At 50.0% G+C, this 24,493-nt stretch overlaps 2 protein-coding genes across 3 annotated transcripts in view; one reads left to right on the forward strand and one right to left on the reverse strand.

Annotated features, from left to right (window-relative positions):
• Nucleotides 1-24,493, reverse strand: part of LOC119163070 (DNA-binding protein RFX6) — a 283,694-nt gene that overhangs the window by 68,563 nt on the left and 190,638 nt on the right. The gene's annotated exons all lie outside the window — the stretch shown is intronic.
• LOC119163077 (uncharacterized) overlaps nt 22,981-24,493 on the forward strand; it is a 164,329-nt gene continuing 162,816 nt past the window's right edge. The window contains exon 1 of one of the 2 annotated variants that reach the window (XM_075882093.1): nt 22,981-23,634. In XM_075882093.1, coding sequence (XP_075738208.1) covers nt 23,467-23,634 — 168 coding nt within the window. In that variant the 5' untranslated portion in view covers nt 22,981-23,466. The remainder of the gene's footprint in view (nt 23,635-24,493) is intronic. The other variant, XM_075882092.1, reaches the window with a different exon arrangement.

The raw sequence follows: 24,493 nt of genomic DNA on the forward strand, positions 1-24,493 counted from the left end.
CTCCATGGCGAAGATGCGTCAGGAACCACGTTGGCCAGCAATGTAAGGAAGTCGTCATACTGAGGATCAAGGAGGCTGCTTAACCAGCGTTCCGCTGTTTCCTTTTCATCAATACCGTATGATCTCATTGGTCCTGTCTATTTTTGTATACTTGACATTAAAGCTGCATGATATAAACAGCACGGAGCCAACGGATGAGCATTACAGCCCCACAAGGACTATATAGTACAAGTACCCACACCACACACATATCGGTGAAGAAAAACCGCTCACACTGTCGCTCACACGATAGAAACACGCACAACGGTGGCACTTTTCGTGCAAGTGAGGCCCCGCCGCGGCTAAGGTACCCGCAGATCGCGGGATCTAATACCGGCTGCGGCGGCTGCATTTTCGATAGTGGTAAAAATGCTGTAGGCCCTTGCGCTCAGATTTGGGTGCATGTTAAAGAACACCAGGTTGTCAAACTTTTCGGATCCCTCCACTACGGCGTCTTTCGTAATCATATGGTGGTTTTGGGACGTTAAACCCCACGTATAAATCAATTTCGTGCAAGTGAGAAAGAGCTAAATGGCTAAATGCACAGTCAGTGATAGCTACCCGGGTACGGTCGACCGACCCGCACAATTTATCTCTAAACATAGCACTTCAGTACGTGTCACTTTGCGCAGGCTCCTTTAATCAAACGCCGTTCCGCGTTCTAAACACCGTGCAGTGCAGTAAAGTGGAATAAGGAATGCTTCCTACGTGACGTGCGTCCTAAACGATGTAGCCCAGGATGCCTAATGCCATCTTTGACTGGCCGTTTCGGAGCGCTCTCGTGTGAGAGAGAGAGAGGTTGCGTCTTTTTTGCTTTCGTCAGCCTCTCTCTCCCAAAAGAGCGTTCTAGAGCACTGCGAAACGACCAGTCAAAGATGGCATAACATAACAAATGGAAGGGCGCGAAACAATGACCGGTCATGATCGGCCACTCTTCTACCTGCCTGCCGCCAACAGCGCCCGATTAGCGGGCGAAGTAACTCAATAATCCGACTCAGCAGCCAGACAGGAGACCGGAGCGTCCTTCGGATGCGGGCCACTCCTTTCCCGCGCTTCGTATTCGAATCTTCCGGAGCGTAAGGCCACGGAGCGCGATAATTGAACGTGGGTGGCGCGGGGATACCCGACCCCTTGCCACTTCATCCGGGTTCGCCATGAATCTTCGGCGCGGGCCTGGCGCCCCACACACACACCGACACCCACGCAATCAGTCCCGTCCAGGCCTCTGCGGTCCCGCAAGGCGCGGGTCACGTGTCCGGAATAACGCCGCGCACGCGTCGGGAGCCTCGCTACGAGTATGGAAACATATAACGAAGCATGGGACACGAGGCTTCGTACTACACGGCTGGGCGTTGCTGGAAGATGTTTAATTAGTGATCCCGGAGCACGCCAGATGCCTGCGGTCCTAATTTTGTCCGCGCGTCTTGCGTGTATGAAAAAGGAATGCGTTTATGTATGTTTCCACGTTTCCTGTGCACGCATCCCCCGCATCCAGGAGAGCGCCCCGGCTTCGCCCAACCTGATGGTTGCTCCACTTCGACGCAGTTGCACAATATAACACGTATAAGCGTCCCCCGACGGTCAGCGAAGGGGGAAACCTCCTGGGAGGAGTGCGATCCGAGCTGTGCGCGCGTGTATATACACGACGAAACACCACGTACTCTGCGGGGTACCCACCATTACCTCACTCGCGCGCTTGACCGCGCGATATCCGACAGGTGTTGCGACTTGGGCGGATGTATGTGCGCCGCATTGGGCGCGCTCGCTGCTGATTCGTGCTCGAGCCGAGCGTTTCGTATAGTACGGAAAGCATGTTTCTCTCTTGGGGGTCCGTTCCGTGCGCGCTTTTATTCGGGGCGCGGGCGTTGTTCCGCCGCGTGCATGGCCTCCGCAAATCAAGCTCCGTGGCGCAAAGGCGAGACGTCATTGTTCGTGCCGATACGCGCACAGGGGTGCATATACCGGCCTGGGTGTTTGGCTGCGCTTATAGCAGGGGCAGATCCCGCGAACAGCCCGGGCTTGGCCACTAGAAACTCCTGATTTCTTCCGCCTCCGTTACACCCGATTTGATGGAGAAGGTTCCCACGGAACCAAAGGCATTGTTTTAGGGGCGAAGCTCCCTAAAGCGGCACCAGTTCGTCCCTCGTAGTCGTAGTCGTAGTCGTAGTGTGTAACAAGTGTTACATTTTGACCTGCAAGGTGGTGCCGGTGGGAGATTTCTCCTGGGCTTTGTTGAACAATAAAAAGTTCGCGACGTGCACATTAACTAAAAGCTGAATGCTCCTGCCTCTCATTCCCCATTAGCAGCCATTGGCATTGTGATGCGAGGTTCTTGTTGCTAATTTGTTTTCCTCCTGGGCTGAGCCTCAGAGAGTTTTGTTAATAAGGACAAAGCCGTTCGGTTTCCAAGAAACACACAAAAAGTTTAATTGAAAAGAAAAAAAGGCGAAAATTCCTCACAGAACAAAACACTTAATAAACAGTTGACTGGACATGACGAAACACATCTGTAAACACCCAACAAGAACGTTCAAAGTCAGTAACTAAACCTAACGCTCGAAAGGGGCTGAGTGATGAGAGTAGCGCAAGAGTATCGGTGCAGTCTCACCCACAAGTTGGTTTTCGGCGGTGATGAGAAACCGGAACGCCGTGACTCCGGCGTCAGTGCGTGGGCTGGACGAGGACGAGGGAACGCTGGCTGCTGGCGACACGTCGGAAAGCCCTACCAAATCGTGATGGTTTCGGCTTGAGGAGCGTGTACACGTCGGAGACGGGAGAACGCAGGCTGGTGGCGACGCGTCAGGGAACTAGGGTCGACCTAGTCAAGCAGCTGGGCGCACAGCTCGGGCCCGGAGCCCGACGGCTGTAGCTCGCCTGCCGGAACCAAAGTCCGCAGGCCCTGGAAAGGAGTTCAGGACCGGATGGCCACGGTCCTTTGGAGCGGGAACCCGACAGCAGGAGGCCCCGGCCGGTTGAAGTCCTGTAGGCTCGGGTCCGGAACCCAACGGCTCATCTTCAGCGCCCGGTCCGGTGACGACCTTCCGCTTGCACTGCCTGCCTCGAACTACTAGCTCTCTTGCCCTTCAGGATTGGCTTCCTCTGGGGCACACTTGTCTCGTCCCGATTGGCCTTTCAAAACTCCGTGGTGATCAGCCATTGGCCCTTGTTTGCTTTATGGTCTTGGATGCTTGCGCTCCACGCTCTCACGTGTACCGGTCCTCGGCGTCGTCGTTGTTGTTCAGGCGACCCAGCACGTGCACTCGGTCATCCTTTAATTTCGCGCATTTTTCAATCATTCACAATTACGCGCACCAGTCGCATCACCATCGCATCACAATGGCCCCCTTTCGAAGAAGTTTTTCCGGTTGAAAAACTGTCGTTCGATGCGCACCACACAAGCTATCACAACACACCTATGGCACCACACTGCTTCTTCGTTGACATGTCTCACGTCGAAACACCGAGTCCACAGAACGTAACATTCAACCAACAACAATAAGAAAAGTTTTTGGCAGCAACTAAGAACAGTACAAATACAGTCATTAACTCCAGCAACAGTCCACCCCACAAGCCTAACCTTGTAATAATAACACACAGAACATATTTACTGCAACCTACTCATGTAGTCGGCTCCAACATTCTCGGATCCCTTTATATGTTCTACGTGAAAGTTGTACTCTTGCAGTACTAAACTCCACCGCAGAACTCTGCTGTTGAGGTGTTTTGCTCGAGATAAGTACTGCAACGGTTGGTGATCTGTTTGAACCGTGAAATATGTCCCATATAAAAATATGTGGAACTTTTCCACTGCCCACACCAACGCGAGACACTCCCGCTCGATTGTTGAGTAGTTCTGTTCTCGAGGCAGTAGCTGACGACTGGCGTATTTTACCGGGTGTAAAACACCGTCGTGCTCTTGCATAAGGACTGCACCGATGCAAGAATCGGAGGCGTCACTGCGGAGTACAAATCCACGTTTGAGATCCGGAGCCTTTAAAATAGGTCCAGACGCCAGAGTTTGCTTTAGTGTTTCGAAAGCTGTCTGCCCTTCAATATTCCAATTGATCTTGTTACTCTCCCTTTTCTTTGTCATCTCTGTCAGAGGCAGTGCCTTCTCAGCGTAGTGAGGGATTAGATCACGATAATATCCTGCCAAGCCAAGAAACGAACGTAGTTGTTTCTTCGTAGTGGGTAATGGGGCTTTGGCGATTTTTATGATCGTGTCCTCTACCGGCTGAATTGTTCCATCTCCCAGTCGATGACCCAGGAACACAATCGACGTCATTCCAATCTCCGATTTCTGGGGCTTAATTTTGAGTCCTGCTTCTCGAATCCTATTCATCAGTTCACTCAGAGTCTGCATGTGTTCCTCCCAGGTTGTCGTAGCGACGAGAACATCATCGATATAATGAACGACGTTCGGGATGCCCTGAAGGAGACGTCTCATTAGCCGGGTAAACACTGCGGACGCTGTTTTGATACCGAATGGCATATAGAGGAAATGGTAGTGTCCCGATTGGGTGGAGAATGCCGTTTTTAGCCGGGATTCTTTGTCCAAGGGCACCTGCCAGTATCCTTTCGTAAGGTCAAACTTGGAGAAGAATTTTCTAGTGCCGATCTCTGTAAACAATACATCCGTTCTCGGAATTGGTTCTGCGTCGGAGACCAACACATCATTGATGCGACGGAAGTCGATGCAAGTACGGTAACTCTTATCGGGCTTCTTCACCAGCACCAATGGCGAGTTGTAAGGTGAGTCGGACCTTTCAATCACTCCGAGTCGCAACATTTCTCCGACTTCTTTCTCAACTACCTCTTTCATTGCGAATGGTAACGGATATTGTGGAGTGTTGATAGGCTCGGACGTTGTCAGTTTAAGACGACACTCTAACAAGTTTGTCTTGCCGGGGACTTCGGAAAAGACGTCTTTATGGGTGGCTAGGAGCTCGTCAATTTCTTCCCTTTGTCTATTCCTGAGGTTAGGACCAAGCTTGATAGCTTCAGTACCAAAGCCCTCAGTAGCTTTAAAGGTAGGCACTGGCGTGTCTGTCTCTTCCTCTTCCACTACAATGAAAGATGCGGACTGGGGTGATATTTCTGGAGGACGCTCTTCGTAGCGTTTTAACATGTTTATATGGAACAGCTTGGTAGTATGTCCCATATCCAGCCAGTAGTCAGAGTCACCCTTCTTTCCTGTGACCCTGAAAGGTCCTTTCCAATGCATCATAAGCTTGTTTTCCGTCGTGGGAAGTAGTACGAGGGCGCGGTCTCCAACCTTTAGCCGACGCATCCGACTTCCCGGGTCATAGTATTTCTTCTGCGTTGTTTTAGCTCGTGACAGGTTTTCTTGTGCCAATTGCAATGTTTTTTCTAGGCGATCTCTGAGATCCAGGACATACCCATATGTTGTCTTCACTTCCTCGCTTTGATTGTCTCCGGTCCATAATTCTTTAAGTAGACTGAGAGGTCCTCGAACATTTCTACCGTAGATCAGCTCAAAAGGCGAAAATCCCAAGCTGGCTTGCGGGACTTCCCGGTACGCAAACAGGAGTGGGGCTAATAGTCGGTCCCATGTCTTGGGTTCCTCTTGGCACAATTTACGCAACATTTGCTTTAGTGTGCCATTAAATCTCTCCACTAAGCCATTACACATGGGATGATAGGGTGTGGAGCTGAGATGCTTGATCGCCAACAAGTTATTGACCTCTCTCATTAGCTCCGATGTAAAGCATGATGCCTGATCACAAAGTACCTCACGCGGGAACCCGATTCGAGAAAACATCTCTACCAGTGCCTCGGCTACTGTGGCTGAATCGATGGATGGCAGGGCTATTGCATCTGGGTATCTAGTAGCGAAGTCCACTAGTGTTAGTATATATCGATTACCCATGTGTGATATTGGCTTTAAAGGCCCGATAATGTCCACTGCCACTCTTTCGAATGGGGTGTCTATCAAAGGCATTCGACCTAGTGGTGCCTTACCAACTCTGCTCTTGGGGTAGGTTCGTTGGCATGCGTCACAAGAGCGCACGTATCTCCTCACTGCCTCTTGAACTCCTGGCCAGTAAAATGATTGTAGAACACGATCAATCGTTCTTTTTATTCCTTGATGCCCCGACATCAGGGTTTCGTGCGCCAAAGTAAGCACTTGGCTGCGCAATCTTTGGGGCACTACTACTTGTTGAATCACCTTACCAGATGGTAGGTGATAATAGCGGTATAGCAGCCCCTTTTCTATCTCGAACGAATAGGACTTTGATCCTCCCTGTAGCCCTTGACCTACTTTACTCCTGCAAGAATCTAGGGTCTTGTCCTGTTTTTGAGCGGCACTAAGATCCTTTCGGGTCGTCTTCAAGGTGGGTACATCGATTTCAGATGAGATTGACCGTTGCTCTCGGATTTTGATACCAACCACTGAAGACTTCAGGGTACCATCCTCTCTATCTGCTCCTTTTCCACTCGCTATATAGTTGGGGTAGGTTTTTACCGGAATCCTTTCCTCCCACTTGGTATCGGGGTCATGGACTTCACGTGAACCTGGTACATTTCCGACGATAAGGTCGTAGAGTGGGTTTGTCATGCATTTGACAATAAATGTACCAGAAAAATAAGGTGAATGAATTTCCACCTCCGCCTCAGGAACGGTGATGCTACTGCCATCGGCTAAGAATAGCGTAGCGGTAGTACCTATGAGGGCTTCATCGGGTACCAGAGAACGACGCACCACCAGCGTATTGCTACCCGTATCCCGCAACACTGAGACGGTTCGGCCAAAGATTCTGCCCTGTAACACGGGCATTTTGTGTGTGGCAAACTTCGGGTGAGTATTCACGGCGCCCGCCATGTCCTCTTCTTTGTCCGGTGAAAGCTTCACTTCCGTTGAGTGCTCCTCTGGCGACAAAAGACATGACGTCTTGTTGGCTGAACCGTTCTTCTTTGAGCAAGTTTTGGAATCATGCCCCGTCTTCTGACAATATCCACAGAAAGGTTGTTTTGGCCTTGATCGGCACTCCGATGCCCTGTGACCCATTTTGCCACATACAAAGCAACGTACTGCTCCTCTCTCCGAGTAACTACCACTTTTTTCCGTATTGCTTTTAGATTCCACTTTTTCTCGGAAAACTAACAGGTTGACTTGCCTCTGAGCTTCTAAAAAGTTATCTGAGGCCTCGGCCATGTCCTCTAGCTTGTTGAAGTTCTTTTCTCGCAGGAAAAGTGCCAAACGGTGATGACAGTTTCTTAAAAACTGTTCTGTAACTATCAAGTTACGAAGAGCCGAATATTCTTTTCCGGTCCTCGACATTTCGACCCAACGATCGAAAAAACTCAGTAGCCTAGTTGCGTACTGCTTGCCTGTTTCGCCGTCCTGTGGCTTGCTTTGTCGGAACTTTTCCCGATACCCTTCGGCCGTAAAACGGAAACGCTGGAGCAACGCCAACTTGGCTTTATCATAATCGAGTGAATCCTCCGGCGAAAGTCTTCCAAACACCTTTAAGGCTTCTCCGCTCAAACATAAACTTAAAGCTGTGGCCCATTTGTCCCTAGGCCATTCTTGACCGATGGCGACTCTCTCGAACCTTTTTAAATAGGCGTCCAAGTCGTCCCGGCTTTCATTAAATCCCGGTATCAAATTATGAGGATTCACGCTGCATGAAACACTCCTTTCTTGTGCTGAGCCTGGTGCTGAGTCAACAGTTCTTGTCTCTACACGGCTATTCTCAGCTTCGGCAAGTCTAAGACGCAGTTGCAGGTTTTGGTTCTCTAATTCCAGCTGCTCCTTCTTTGCGCGTGTCTCCAGTTCGAGCTGTTTTTCTTTTTCGCGCGTCTCGAGCTCAAGCTGCTCCTTCTTGGCCTGCGTCTCCCGTTCCAACTGTTCCTTTCGAGCTTCTCGTTCCGCAGCCCGTTCCTCTCGTGCTCGTGTCTCCTTCTCCTCGTACCATGCTTTAAAATCCGCCCCATCAATTCCCATGCGATCCGCCAAGGCCATTAGCTCTCGCATATTCGACATGATGTCAACCGCGTCAATAAATGAAGGTGTCAAACCAACGGCTTTGTCCTGTCGCGGACGCCAGTTTGTGATGCGAGGTTCTTGTTGCTAATTTGTTTTCCTCCTGGGCTGAGCCTCAGAGAGTTTTGTTAATAAGGACAAAGCCGTTCGGTTTCCAAGAAACACACAAAAAGTTTAATTGAAAAGAAAAAAAGGCGAAAATTCCTCACAGAACAAAACACTTAATAAACAGTTGACTGGACATGACGAAACACATCTGTAAACACCCAACAAGAACGTTCAAAGTCAGTAACTAAACCTAACGCTCGAAAGGGGCTGAGTGATGAGAGTAGCGCAAGAGTATCGGTGCAGTCTCACCCACAAGTTGGTTTTCGGCGGTGATGAGAAACCGGAACGCCGTGACTCCGGCGTCAGTGCGTGGGCTGGACGAGGACGAGGGAACGCTGGCTGCTGGCGACACGTCGGAAAGCCCTACCAAATCGTGATGGTTTCGGCTTGAGGAGCGTGTACACGTCGGAGACGGGAGAACGCAGGCTGGTGGCGACGCGTCAGGGAACTAGGGTCGACCTAGTCAAGCAGCTGGGCGCACAGCTCGGGCCCGGAGCCCGACGGCTGTAGCTCGCCTGCCGGAACCAAAGTCCGCAGGCCCTGGAAAGGAGTTCAGGACCGGATGGCCACGGTCCTTTGGAGCGGGAACCCGACAGCAGGAGGCCCCGGCCGGTTGAAGTCCTGTAGGCTCGGGTCCGGAACCCAACGGCTCATCTTCAGCGCCCGGTCCGGTGACGACCTTCCGCTTGCACTGCCTGCCTCGAACTACTAGCTCTCTTGCCCTTCAGGATTGGCTTCCTCTGGGGCACACTTGTCTCGTCCCGATTGGCCTTTCAAAACTCCGTGGTGATCAGCCATTGGCCCTTGTTTGCTTTATGGTCTTGGATGCTTGCGCTCCACGCTCTCACGTGTACCGGTCCTCGGCGTCGTCGTTGTTGTTCAGGCGACCCAGCACGTGCACTCGGTCATCCTTTAATTTCGCGCATTTTTCAATCATTCACAATTACGCGCACCAGTCGCATCACCATCGCATCACAGGCATGTACATTGAGCACTATCTGAGAAAAAAGGGTTGCTACGTTATACTCGCTGGGCGTAACCTCCTTGTTTTGTAGATTTAGCGAGCGTTGAACAGCAGTGCCATGAATACAGTGAACTAGTATATACCACGAACTCGAGGTGGTTAAAGGTGGGAAGTAAACCCGAAGCGCAAGCCGTAAGAAAGTGTGCGTGTGCCACCTCTCGTTTAGTCCTCGGAATGTCCGCTGGATGGCGGCGCTTCTATATGGGGAATATATGATGAAAAGATGCGAGATGGTGGTACTTGGAGTGTTGAATAGATGGACGAACGGACACACAGACAAATGCATGGATGGACGCATGAACGGACGCAGGGGCGGATGCACGGACGAACGCAGGGACGGACGCACGAACAGACGCACGCACGGACGTGCGGATGGACGCATGGACGGTCACGCAGACGGACGCATAGACGGACGTAAGCAAGAACGAATGGACGGACGAATGCTTCGCCCCACTCTCCATCATTCACTCCGTGGATATGCTGCCAATTTATTTAGTCGGCGGAACAAGAGAGTTCGTTAGCTGCATGCTTACGCCGCGGCTTCTGCGTCTCTGTGCAACACCAGTTAAAGCAAAGGCGGCTGAATCGAGGCTAACTTACACAGGGACAGGCAGGCAGGCAGGCACGAACGTCGCATTGTGTGCAGTTTGAGGAGGCGCCTATAAGCGTTCCCAGAGAAGCCGTAGTCTTCCAAGTGGGTCTGGCCATCACGCATACAAATCACCAACTAGGACGGCGCGCAGCAGGTCGGGAGACGCGTGCGGACGGGACGGTGCACGTGCAGCAACAGCAACAAGCGAACACAGATCACGGGATGCAAGCAGGAGCTCAGTGTTCCCCCGTTCACCTCTTATCCTCAGTGCGAATGACATCTAGATCTCCACAGTGAAGTAAAAACACTAATATATATATATATATATACTTCCTGCTCGCGCACTTTTCTTCGTCTTCTCAAGAGTCATCCACGTCTGCGCTGTACAAAATATACACTGGCCGCGCGACCATGTTTGCTGTGTATACACATTATATACTGATACATTCGTGCGGTGCTGGCTGGAGGGGGCAACGCATATCGGTCTGGTGGCCGCATTCTCGGAGATTGTGCGACGTCTCATTGCGAAAGCAGCGGCATGCTTTGAGACTATAAGCCAAACTGTACCGCATGGGTCACGCCAACTCCTGCCTGCATCGCGCCTGCGAAGGTGTATTAGAAGCGAGCCCCGCTCCGGGGGTTTATAGTGTCTACACATGCGCCTCTGCTATAACGCGCGGGCTAACCGAGAAAGGAGGCGACAGATCCAGCGAGGCAATGAAAAATGCATGCCTTGCTTCTTTCTCGGCCGAGGCTGCAATGAGGGGAGGTCTTTTCCTCCGGTGTTCAGCAAAGAGCCGGCGCCGGCCTTCGTTCGCGTGGGGAGGGCCTGCCCGAATCTAAGCGACGACAGGATCGCATTTCATGAGCACGCGCGCTTTCAGACTTTCCCGATAAAGAATCGAGCCTGCAACAGCTTGCGCGACCCCCCCCCCCCCTCCCTCCTCCCGTTCTGCTTTATAGCGACGACGAGGCATCGGTCGCCCAAAGGCACGTGTGCAGCTCGTTGAGGTGGCGGAGATCCATATTTTCGCGTCTAACGTTACTCATACAGTGGGGTGGTCCCTTGCGATAAGTGGGGAAAAGAAAATGACTAAGCGCGTTGAAGCTCCTCCATACCTGCGGACACACACACCACAAGCACCAACAGCAGCGTCACAGGAGAAAGAAATAAGAAAGAGAGCGAGGGACTCACAGTTGATCGGAGAGAAAGAGATCTTCGCTGAACGAGACTATACGGGAAAAGAAGAGAAAGGAGAGGGACGCGCTAATGATTTTCCAGGAGGCATGGCCCACCCCTTTGGGCCCCAAACCTGTTTCCTCGGAGGGACTAATGTTTCAGCACCCCCGCCCCATTTGCAGGAAGCGCGCGCTTATGCTGCCGCTGCGTGCGCGACTCAATAGCGTTCGCGAAGTTCCAGCTCTGCTCCGGCTTAATGCGTGGACGGTCCCCGTCAAACAAGGAGAATCCGTTCATTGATAGAGTGTATATATGCGCCGCGAGCATGGCGCGAGGCACTGCATGCAGTTGATTGCGCGGTTAGCGCATACCAGGCGTTGTAAAGCTTGATGGGGCGTGCCCACTTGCACGCGTACTCGTTCACTTTCGAAATCTGTGTCGAGACAGACCGTTATCGCTGCGAGACATCGAAAAAACAAGAGAACAACGAAGGAAAAAAAAATAGGGCTAAGGAATTCCCAGTGCGAAGAGAAAGCGAGAGCCAATAAGCGCATTCCTTTCTTAATGTGAGTCCTCCTAATGAGTCGTTAACTGATCGACGACCGAGAGACGTAGCTGAAGGCAGTTCCTGCGCGCCTGTCAGCGCATTGCGAGCTAAATATTCGCCCTTACATCGTCCGATCTCTCTTTCTCATACGATCGCAGCGAAATGGTGTGCGCGCGTTTATAGCGCTCCGTATTCCAAGCGTCCGTTCGCACATACACCGAAGCGAGTCGCTTGTTCTCGCGAGTGTAGGTATAATCTTTTTTTTATATTTAGTCGCTACTAATGGCTCCGTCTTTTAAACCCCTGGGACACGTCTATTTTGGCTCGATCGTAAGCGTGCTGCTGAATACTAACACAATCGCGGGTTCGGGAACATTCGCTTTCGCGTAGTACACACACTCTCGCGTAATGGCGGAACGCGATAGGGCCCTAATTCGAGCGTTCCGTCAGCGGTAGGCGATCGGGCACACTCTTCGGCGTATTTTTAATCGCGCGATACACGAGAGAGAGGGTAGGTGCAGGAAGCAGCGGAGCTTGCAGCCGGCGCGACTACGTTCGGCCGGCGGCCAACAATAGCTCCCAAATAGGTTGAGATTGATTGCCAACGACGAGACGCGCACGCTTCTGAATGAATTTGCCCGCCGTCACGCCACCCCGCCCCCCCCCCCCTTTTTTTTTTTGCCAACACACATCGCCCGCTCGCTGGCGGTAACGAAAGACGGGGCCGGCCGGTGGGCGGTTCGCGATGATTTACGATTAGCCACGATTCTACCAACGACCCATGCACGGCCGCCGACGCGTGCTGCAGCTCTTTGGAGCGGCCGACACGGCACCTCATCGGAGCTTGTATAGAGGATACTAGACGGGTACAGAGGAAATACTCGACGGCTATGGAGAAGATACGCGGGGACTATAGATGGATACCCGGTCCATGGCTGAGAAGTTACTCGGTCGTTATACTCGACAGATATAGGAGATACACGACGGTTATAGGTAGGTATACTCTGTCCATGGCTGTAGAGGAGATACTCGGTGGCTGTAGAGGAGATACTCGACAACTACGAAGAAGATATGCAGTCTATGTCTGTAGAAGAGATACTCGACACTTATAGAGATGATACTTGGCCGTTACAGTGGAAATACTCAACGGATACAGAGGTGAAACCCGATGCGAGGACGCGAGAAGCACCTTTCTTGTGGGACGAAAACCAGTGCAGCGATGTCGGAAGCTTTACAACTGTCGTCTCGACGCTAAACGTGTCCTTCGAGAGAGTATGATTTTATCGCATTGACGAAAAAAGTGGAGTTAAGCCGTCAATGACAAGGGATGTTGCAGTGCTTCAGTGCGAGTAACTGAGAACAGAACGGTGTAGGCGATTTAATAACTCATACTAATGAATTTCATTCACTTGGCAGTGACGGTCAATGTCTCGCATCTTCTGTCGCTTTTCACAGCGGTAAATATGGTAACGGGGACTATATTACACCATAGCGCAATATAGCGAAACGCTGGGCACGTACGGAAGCTTATGAACTTCAAACGTAGCTATAGTAAATTATTTTAACCTCGTAATATTCTCACTCTCGATGGTGCGCTGCGCACGTTATCTTGTCTTCCTTCCGGATGCCTTGCTGTCGATAATAATAAAAAAATAGAAATTTCGGGCATGCGAATGCATGGCAGAGGACCGCATTTGAAGCTAACTTTTCACCGATGCTTTTGTTCAAATGGTTAGATTGAGTTTTAGTTTCCGAATGGTAAGGTGCGTGACGTGCGCGAGAGGTGACGGGGCACCCTCGCGGTATTACGAGACCACAGATAGAGGGCCGGTCGGCGTGTATTAATGTCCTGTACCCACAGGTACTTGCGAACAAATCAGAGATATCTGTACTTAGCTTCACCCTTTCTATTATCAAGCAAGGACAATCTTTAAGCAGTCGTTATCTGCACTGATTACACAGAGAATCACACAGCTTTAATGGTCAATAAGAAAGAAGATTTGCTGGAATTAATGGACACTATCTGTAAAAAGAAAGATGGGTCTAACGTTTGGTAAAAAAAAAAGAGAAAAACGCCAGGCCTGCATGGAAGGCGCAGCACAGTCACAGCGAAAGCTGGAAAAGCGACCTTTCAGAGAATTTTATTATGTGGGGTTTCACGTCCCAAAACCACCATATGATTATGAGAGAAGCCGTAGTGGAGGGCTCCGGAAATTTAGACCACCTGGGGTTCTTTAACGTGCACCCAAATGTGAGCACACGGGCCTACAGCATTTTCGCCTCCATCGAAAATGCAGCCGGCGCAGCCGGGATTCGATCCCGGGACCTGCGCGTCAGCAGCCGAGTACCTTAGCCACTAGACCAACACGGCGGGGCCTTTTAGAGAATTTTCAAAACACTCATTGGGTAAGTACTGAGAGCACATTTGCTTGATACCCACCCGCTAGAGCAGTGATGGCAAGAATAGCGTAGGCCACAACACCCGATAAGAATGGTGCAGCCGCATCCAGCGATCTACATTGTGGCAGGCCAAGGGAACAGAGCGGTGCTCCGCGCCTAACGTTCTCAAAGAACGATCGCTTGAATGTGCTTTGTTAGTAGGTTCGACAGTGCAACCCAGTCGAAGACAGGACGTGGTATCAACTTGATTGATTGATTGATATGTGGGGTTTAACGTCCCAAAACCACCATATGATTATGAGAGACGCCGTAGTGGAGGGCTTCGGAAATTTTGACCACCTGGGGTTCTTTAACGTGCGCCCAAATCTCAACACACGGGCCTACAACGTTTCCGCCTCCATCGGAAACGCAGCCGCCGCAGCCGGGAATCGAACCCGCGCCCTGCGGGTCAGCAGCCGAGTACCTTAGCCACTAGACCACCGCGGCGGGGCGTGGTATCAACTTAGATGCACTGAAATGGCCGAGTGCATGTCAGGAGCCAGAAGAAAAGTGTTCTATCTGCACCCGCCTGCAATATGCGCGATGGCGAAGACACCAGCAGCTCTTTAACCTGCGACTACACATCACCGTTCACGCGGCCCATTTGCGACTGTCGACAAATAAACGACCGATATTCACACTTACATGCACGACTCCTATAAATCCTTCGCCCCACGTTCACGTCTATTGACACAAGGCTCACACTGACACTGCCCTGTAAAATAATCTGATGTCCTCTTGCTGAGCACGTGAGTGGTTCAGAAGTTTGCGACAGAAAATCGAGCAGCGCGCGACTGAGTCAGAGTGGTCGTTTTGTGACTAACTTCATTCGTCGCACGTCCGGTTCTCGTCGCATGTATGAACGAGCCTTCCGACTTGCGCCTCATAACATCCTCCATCAAAACCTCCAGTGGGTTGTGCTATACTTAAGGAAGTATAGCTTTTAGAAAGTGCCTGAACGAGGTATGTCGCCGGAGCCAACGATTTGACAAGAAAACGTGACGTCGCGATGGCGCAGACTTTTTACAATGACCAATTGAAGTCTCCTTTCTTGAAATATTCCCTGCTGTGGAGCCCCTGTTGCAACGCCATTGAGTGCTTCAACTATTATTCCCTGTAATGTTAATATGTGGGCTTTTACGTCCCAAAATAACAATATGATTATGAGGGACGCCGTATGATGGAGGGCTCCCGAAATTGTGACCATCTGGTGCTCTAGCACGTGTCCTGACATCACACGAGCCTCTACCACTTCGCCTCCATCGAAATGCGACCATGGCGGACGGGATTGCATTTGCGACCTTCTGTGCATGGCCTCCGAGATTGCAAGCGCGCGGCAAACCCAACGCGCGCCCGCAATCTCGGAGGCCATGTTTTGGGGAAGCAGCGGAGCACTGTAGCCACCGTTCCACCGAGGCGGAATAATATTCTCAGTCCTAGAGAAAATTCAGAAGTCTTTCCTGCTGAAATTGTCATCTGATAAGAGGCAGATTGTACTGGGGTATTAGAAATAACTCTGACACCCTCCCCCCAACAATGCGTTTATTAGCTATTACCAAAATCTAAATACCAGTGCGTTCTTGCATATTGATACCATGCTTAACAGTGCTACTCTAAAGCGACAAAGCTTCTGCGAGTAGCTGTCCAGTTTCCCTGCCCACAGAAAGGCGGGGGAGGGGGGGAGAGAGGACAAAGCCTGTCTTTTATTGTATTGATCAACTCTTAGGACTAGTAGTGTGCGGGTAACCTTCAGTGTTGCGTTTAGTATTTCCATAACTAGCGAGTCGAAGTTCGCATGACACGTACCGCGTAAGATGCACATATGCGGCGTAAGCGAGAAACCCACCAAGCGAGGCGAGTCGTGCGACAACGGTTCAACCTCACTGCAAACCACTAATCGCGAGTATATTCCTCTCCTCCTCTTTCTAATCATTTTTACGAACAACCCTACCCCTTTAAGTGAATGATGCTCTTTTTTAGCTACGCGGGAACCACCCTGGCGTCAGCTAATTCGCAATCTAGAGTCCGTTCGGATCACTGAGCGGCTGTAGTGCAGACGGAGGACTTTTAGATTTATTCAATCGACATTCGCTAGGGAAGTGGGCTACACACTTTCTATTTCTGGGACATACTCGTGGCGGCAAAACACTGTTCGATCACTCACACACGAGCGCACCGGCTATCCCCACTCCCGCCTCTCCTTACTCTCTCTCTCTCTTCAAACGCGCGTGAACGGTGTCTTGTTTCGTGTTCTTGTAACGATCACCGTACGGGTGTCCGCATTATATACTACGTGTTCCAAGCCCAAGAGTTGAGAGAGGATGAGGCGGCGAAGAGAAATCAACGACTCTGGAGACCGACATGGGTGTTCGTTTCACGGTTGAACGACCAGACGAAAGAGCCGGGCTAAGATGGAAGGAGAGGGCAGCCAAAGAGCGATTATCCCCTCAGATCGAGCCGTCTTTGCTGCTGCTTTTGCCGTCGACACTTGAGCCGCCTAGTTTCGCCTGTTTTGTTGCTCACTCGTTCCCCCGACTTTCTTCCAGGCCAGGGCATCGGCGAAGCTACCGGGGCGCTTCTGCTGCAGTGCGGGCGTGCTCCGTGATCTAGCACGGTGGCGCGATGCAACGACATTTCGTTTGCATGGGGAATGCAGACGCACTAACTCACAGGGGTTACTGTGAAACTCACTAGCTGAGTTGGAGCTGATCACACTGGAAGCCATGCAGGCACGGCGCTTGTGGTAGTTCATGCTGGAGTGAAGCGATGGGCGGCCGAACACGGTTTGCGGGAAGGAATAACCAGTAGTTCAGTAATACAAGAACAATGTTCTGATATTAGAGGAGCACATAAAAGAACAGTGTTCTTATATGTGCTCCTATAATATCAGAACATTGTTCTTGTAGTAGATCGTACTTGTATTATGTATATAGACGCACATATAAGAACAGTGTTCTTATATGTGCTCCTATAATATCAGAACATTGTTCTTGTAGTACATTGTACTTGTATTATGTTGACGCACATATAAGAACAGTGGTCTTATATGTGCGTCGACACCGGAAGTGCTCACAGGCGCGCGTAAATACGCTACAAAAGTGTGGACGGTAAAGCACCATCCGTTGTCGTTCACAATGGTAGGCATTGGACGCGTAACTCGGAGGTTCTGGGTTCGTATTCCACCGACAAAAAGGGTGATTTTTCGTCCACTTTAACTCATTTCAATTTAAGTGAGGATCATCACAATGCAGTAACCAATGCCTGCCACTTGAGAACAGCAGTAACGAACTGCAGCACTGCACTAATCGACGCCATGACACTGCGCGGATCTCCTTATGTTGCCAACATATCAGTGCTGCCAGGGCCAACCTCAACAGCTCAAGGTCATGTGACATGAACAAAAACGTCACGTACACGTATAACATCATCGGTGTAACGGCATGCCACTGTCGTCCCTATATCTCTCGCAGTATAGCGACGCCGACAAAATGGGACCGCGAAGCAGTACGGACGTATGTATGGCATGGCACCTCCCCCCCCCCCCCCCCGACGAACCACTGACACTGCCAAAGTAGTAATGAACTCGCAACAACGCAAGTCTTCGTGCAAGCAACCACTTCCGGTGGCGGCGCACACCGTATACAGTACACGACACTGTTCGCAAGGCAAAGACAGCGGCAACGCAGAGTTGCAGTACGTGTGTCTGGAAGAGTGACAGGGCCCCGTCATACAATACAACTCTGCGTGGCAGGATGTACGCCCTGTGACACTCCCTCCGACTGTTCCCGTCGTGTCATGTTTGCGCGTTTCTATTCGTACATTGATTCGTGCTTGTTTCCCACACTTGCGCTGTTATATTACCGTACGGAATACTAAAATGCTCATTCACGTAGTTTATCATTTCCATCCGCCATGGCATAGCCTGGACGCTGTGCTGTTAAACGCGACGACGAGGGTGTGATTGTCAGTAAGGAAAGCCGGATTTTTATTGGACCGTAATACAGAAAAGACCTTGCATACAGGGTTACGTTAGCTCGACTTGAAAAGGAGCCGGAACTCAAACCAAGCGTAGTCAAAGTAGTCATAACACATAAATTTAGCACCATATTTGTAGCAAAATAGAACAAAAGCATAGAACAATAGAATGAATATAGTTAATATTGTACGAGAGATATTATCTCGAATAAGAGAAAACGCAGAACAAGAAGCACAACATTTTTACCTGTTGCTCACCCTTAAAGATATAAGTTATATTCACTGTATTTTCAAGAACAACTGCTGTTTCAGTCATACTATTATCCGGAACTCATGAAGATCCAATACCCCATTTAGACAGTGTTGTATGGGATTTGTTCTGTAACGCCTGTTGTACATTTGTTGAATATTAAATATCACGTAAGAGAGAAAGAAAAAACTTGGACCATCTCCTCCAAGGGAACTCTGATGGGATGCGAAGCAGCAGGGTTGAGCACAGGTTGCGTCGCGGGTTGAACGGCGCTAACGCGTGCGCTGCGGTGATCACTGGAAAATTCGTTTGAAGTGATGGCTGGCGTATGTCTTGTAGGTGACGCGTACAGACATGTTTCAACGCGTACGTTAGCCGCGCGTCAGGTTTATTGCGCGTGAACCGACGAGTCGGTGGTGGAGCGAGCGCACGGCAGGCGAAGGAAAGAGTGACGTCAGCGTGCGCTGCGAGGGGAGCGTGACGTCAACGCGCAGCAGCGACATGACCTACTTGGCACCGCGCCAACACCTGCAGCGCGTTCGTACGGAGGGACACCATCAAACTGGCTAATCAAAGAGCTGCTTCGCATCTAAAAATAGACACGTGGCTTTGTGGTAGAACACCTGCTTGCCACGCAAATGACGTGGATTCAATCCTCACTCGGTATCGGCAATTTTTTTAATTACTTTGTTTACATCTTTCTCAATTTTACGGTCACGGACAAGATGATGAGTTTTCGCTCACATCCAACGACGCCCGCACCGCCACCGGAATTTCCGCGAAATGGAAATTCACCGTAAAATGGCTGAAACAGAATATCACCGTAAAATGGCTGCGAAATGTACTAATTGACTGAGTTCAGAGTAGTCATGCCGCCAACCGAAAATTTTCGTTGCCACAGAGGGTTGTAAAGTAGCCAATTAGGCACAATGTTGCCGCCAACCCCACCTGCATTCAGACTTGAGTGCAAGGAGCCTCAGGTTAACATATATATATATAATCCAGAGCCACATGCTGCAGTGCCAGCCTCATAATGATGCAATAGTTTTGGCGTGTACTGCCCCAATTCTGGTTATCATAACAATAGGAAAAGAAACACAATCGAGCATACGTATGTAAACAGAGACAATGCACTACTTCCTGTGTGTATTCAGACAACAACATAATAATTTCTGGGTTTTAGAACCCAGAAGCACGATATGATTGTGAAGGACGTCCTGGTGGAGGGCTCGGAAAATTTTGACCATTCGGTGTTCTTTAACACGAGCCTAAATCTAAATAAACATGCCCCTAATGTTTCGACCCCATCGACAAATGGCTGCCGCGAGCGGTATTCAAACCTACGACCTTCGTTTCAGCAGTCAGGCACCATACCCGCTAGACCACCGTGGAGGGTCTCTCTATGTTCAGATGGATCACGATTACGGGAAGACGTAATACGAAGCTGGATCCATGTGCACGCACGCCTCAGCCCAGAAACCACTTTTGCGAATGCATGCATGAGAATGACCTGCTCAGAAGAATTAATGCTAGCGTCACGACGTGCTTGATGTTGATTTATGTTCTGAAATTCAGTCACGTCATTAGTAGAACTAGGTCTTGGCCTCAGCGCGTTTGACATATTTGATATTAAAAGCTAGCGCGAAAGAACGATACGTTCACGTGGAACGGCATGCGAATCACGCAATTCTTCAGGCTACTGAGCCTACTTCTTACACCGTAGCTGCAGTGTTCTCAATACGCATTGTTGGAAGTTCATAACGCCTTGCTTTCACTGAACGTGTTCACCATTTCTTTTTTTTATATAATGTACCACTGCACTTCGCTTTTGGCAATCAAATCCATGAAGAAGTATCGGACACCACTGACTATAGGTGGACCAATTCCTACATATCTGAGCGTCAAGCCTGAAAGCGCAAAAACTACGTGTCAACGCAGTGTGTAGCAGACAGAAACAGCGCGTATATCTGTGCTTCATTCCGTGACCTCACCTGTCACAACAGTCTGGAGGTCATTGTGTACGACTGCTGGTATCGAATTGCGGCCGCAGCGCCACATTTTGGTGGAGTCAACAAGTTAGAGGCCTGCGTCTTTGTAGCTTTAGGAGCACTTCAGATACTCTCAGGTGGTCAAAATGTCCGGACCCCTCCACTACGGCATCCATCATTATCATTCCGGGTTTTCGGAACCTAAAACACAAACAACACTCATGATTACCTCATGCACGATCCTTGCGCGCTATTTTTACATTCAGATCGTACAATTTTCAATTACTATGCAAATTGCATCTTCAGTTCGAGAAACCAGATATTTTTCTAACAGTTCTTACTGCGTCTGATTGCGGTTTGCTTCCACGTAATCGCACAAGATGAACTTATGAGCAAGAAAACAACTACTATGACACACCAATACGACGATGTCAAATGCGCGTATACACCAAGAACGCAAGACAACGGCAATCGCTTCGAAAAAGGAACTCACATTGTAACTAATCTGCAAGGCAATGAATCTCGGTTTTTCCAGGTCAGCTTCAGCCACAGATATTGAAGACACGATGCGTTGCCTAATCAATGCCCATCGATGGAATGAATACCGCGCTGTAATTAGGTAGAGCTGCCTTCAGAGGTTGCCAACCATGCTGCGCGCCGGCGGTTGCACAGTCACTGTAACCATGCGTGCCAATCAAAGATAATGGTGCCGGGGCCAACCAGTTGGCATTACCGAGGCTAATCTGCACAAAGCAGATCATTATGAGCGTAAGCATCTGCATACATATCATGGTGCCCACCAACTGAGCAAGCCCGACTTGATATGTGGGGTTTTAACGTCCCAAAAGCCCCATATCAGTATGAGAGACGCCGTAGTGGAGGGCTCCGGAAATCTCGATCAGCTGGGGTTCTTTAACGTGCACCCATATCTGAGCACATGGGCCTGCAACGTGTCCGCCTCCATCGGAAATACAGCCGCCGCAGCCGGGATTCGATACCGCGACCGTTGCTTAACGCACAAGCCGTTTTTCTTTCGATCAATGCGAATTGATAGGCCAATATTTGGACAGAATTACACGCAAACTTCGGAAAGCTCTAAAATTTAAAAAAAATCAACATTGCTCAGTTCCCCACGTCTCACTTACACAGAAATAAGTCTCTCTTTTCGGGTGCTCAGGTTTGTAGTGTAATAACTGGTATAGTCTGGGCCTGTTGCTTTGTTGATTCTTTCACGTCACTTGTGTATTCCTATTTATTTCCTGTCAAGCGATAATAAACTCAGTTGCTATTCGGCACTCTGTCAGTTTGCTTTCAGTTTGTTTCAGTTCCTTGTCCCTCTTTTATTATATGATGTTTAGGAGACGATGACACTTTCGTATAGCACCAGCTATACTCCTTTTCACGGATATTATGATATGGGAAAAGCACAGCAGCAAAAAAAAAACATAAATACCAGCTAGGCAGAGTTCATATAAATTCATTCACAACATAACATAAAGAAAAACACTGACAGTCCGCTCACATAACACTAATGTTCAGGCAAAATGCCGTTACACGACAACCATTCACGTTTTAAAAGAATATGATACACAAAGTCTGGCCACAGAGCAGCAATTAAATTCAGAATGTGCCATCGTAGGGACGCAAAGTGAGTTAGCACATCAAGTGACACAAAAGCCCTACAAAGTCAGGTCAAATCATACCTATAAAGTCAGCATAAACGAAGAGATTTTCACTCTCCTAGGGAGTTTTCGACTATCTGTACAGTGTGCATTTTTATAAGACACTTGTTAGCGATAGACCTAGGACTATTTGGAGATCGAAGGGCCTATAGTGCAGTTCTATAAATATAAATTGCTGTCCTTCATTCTGATATCGCGGCCATTCTAATAAATTCAGCTGTACATCGTCGTACATGTGTCCACACGCGCATTCTAGACTTTATATTCGTGAACTTTTGTGTAAAAAGAAGTTTGTTCCCAGCCTGAGGCGATGCACCTGCGTTTCAAAGACACTGCTTACTTTAAACGCGAAAATAATTCTGAATTCACGAATACGATCACTGCAAAGGAGGACTGAATATTTTGAATTTACATAGAACCCTGTCACACTGCAACCACAAGCCGACATCTGCCAAAGTATGTGTTGTATGTAATTCGCTTTTTGTAGTGGGTATATTCCCAATGTATTATTTTTCCTACGTGTTTGTCCAGCTTCTCCATCCAGTGCAACAACACGAGGGACACTGTAGTGGCAAGGTATCCGCTAAAATATCACTGTGTGCTTTTGCTCGCTTGATTTCATAACTTTTTCCTATGGTTCATCAACTAAAGCTCAATTTATCTGATTGATACCACTATTTATTGACAATAACGCTGCCTGTGAATCACACAGTATGACCCATATATTTGTTCGTGTGAATGAATAAATGATACTTAACGAAGCCAATATTTGAAATAACTTTGCCGCAGTTGCCCCGCTGAGGTGCTCTAGTGACTAAGGTACTCAGCTGCTGACCCGCTGGTCGCGGGATCGAACTCGTGTGACCATTCTCGAGGTGCACACCACGCCGTCAGGCGAAACGCACGAATGGGAAGGCCGGTGGACCGATCACGTGCGCCGCTAAAAAGCTCCTTGCCATCCGTCTTTTGCGTCGACGGTGATGGGCCAGACGCGCCGAAAACACCCCGGCTGCGGTGGCGTGCTAAGTACGATGTCGGAAGCGGGAGAGCAACGCCTTAGTTCGCACAACCTCCGCTGCCACCGGGCAAGGCGCCACCGACGACAACACCGCCTGGCGCTCGCTCCTGCCGCTCTCTCGCATGCCGCCGCCGCCGCCGACTCGATCGCTGACTTCGGCGCGCGCGCGCACCAACACGCACGCATCCAACACGCGTGTTCGCCTGCTCCTCCGCAGAGTGGTGGGCAAGGATAGAGTAGCGTGGCGTAAGGTGGTTGCGGCGAGTGCCGGTGGTCTCCTGGAGGAGGCGTGCGCTCTCCCGGCGTGCTTCGTCTCTCAAGTCGGGCATCTCTGCGCGACACATTTGCTCCCGGTGCTCCTTTCTTTTTTACCCAATGCCGGAAATAAGCGCGCAAAGCGGGCCCACCGGCCGTCGCCGCCGCTCCACGTGAGCTCGGATTCGAAAGGGGCGCGACGATGTTCGCACGGGCAGCTACGCTGTCGCAGCGACTGCAGAAGCGCCGGCGTACCGGGCGCTTGACGCCTGATTGTGCGTGAAGACAAGCCGACATACCCGTCTCTCGAGGCCATCTTTTTTGAAAAGTGTTCCAAGTGTTTGTGACGATTCGTTGGACGATGGTGCACCACCGACTCGAGTTGGTCCTCTGTTGGTGCGCGCTGGTGGCAGCCGTCGGATACGGACACCTGCTCGTCGACAGGAGCGCCAAGCAGCGGGTGCAGGCGCTGCTGGCCCACTCTGGGAACCCCATCAGTGCGCTCAGGACTTCGGCGCCGGTATCTCCGGTGAGGGCCCCTCGGGTCATTTTTTTTAAGTTTTTTTCTCTCCCCTCACCATATCTTTCTCGACGCTACCAAGTCAGCGGCCTAGCGGAGATGCCACAAGCGATATTAAGCGCGCGCGGCAGCCTTCAACCAGGCGTGATAAGGGCGAATCTGACGTTGAGGTATGCAGTAAACAAAGGCTGCATTTGACCGTGTGACCGTGATCGCTACCCCGTTTCGCGAATCACGTTTCCGTGCTCCGATCTATTCGCCGCGACTGTTTCTTTTTATTTATTATTTTTTTCGTGGGTATACTCTCGCAAGGCAAAGCTTGATGTGATCCACGCTCACAGCGACATGTTTACTTAATTCTGTATAACCTTTCGAAAATTCACTACGCTCTCTTTCGTCATATTTTTTTTTTACTTTCAGTATTTGTGAATCAGAGCACAAGGAAAATTATTTCCCCGTATACTTACGCAAGCACCGGCTTAATTGTAGTTCAAGTTCTATCTGTATACGTATTTTCCAGCGCGCGCAGTATAAACGCGCGTGGTTACTGCGCGCAGTAAACTAGCCGCCACTCGTATTTCCAACAACCTCATGAAAACACAGTTTAATTGATCCATCATTACTTCTCGCTGGAATCAACACGGATGCCACTAAAGGAGCAGGGAGCGATATCATGCAGCTTCCATAATGAAATCGACCGTCTTCCGCACGTATCCACCGGAAAATGCGCGCGCCTGACACATCACGATCCTAGAGTCCAGTCAAGCAATCGCTTTGAGCAACTGTTAAAGACAAAAGCGCGCCCCGTAACGGTTCAGTCGAACCGGTGCCTTCCGACACCAACATGATTGCTATCTTTCCATTTTGT

Source organism: Rhipicephalus microplus, chromosome 2, assembly GCF_043290135.1.
Source record: "Rhipicephalus microplus isolate Deutch F79 chromosome 2, USDA_Rmic, whole genome shotgun sequence".
Lineage (NCBI taxonomy): Eukaryota > Metazoa > Arthropoda > Arachnida > Ixodida > Ixodidae > Rhipicephalus > Rhipicephalus microplus.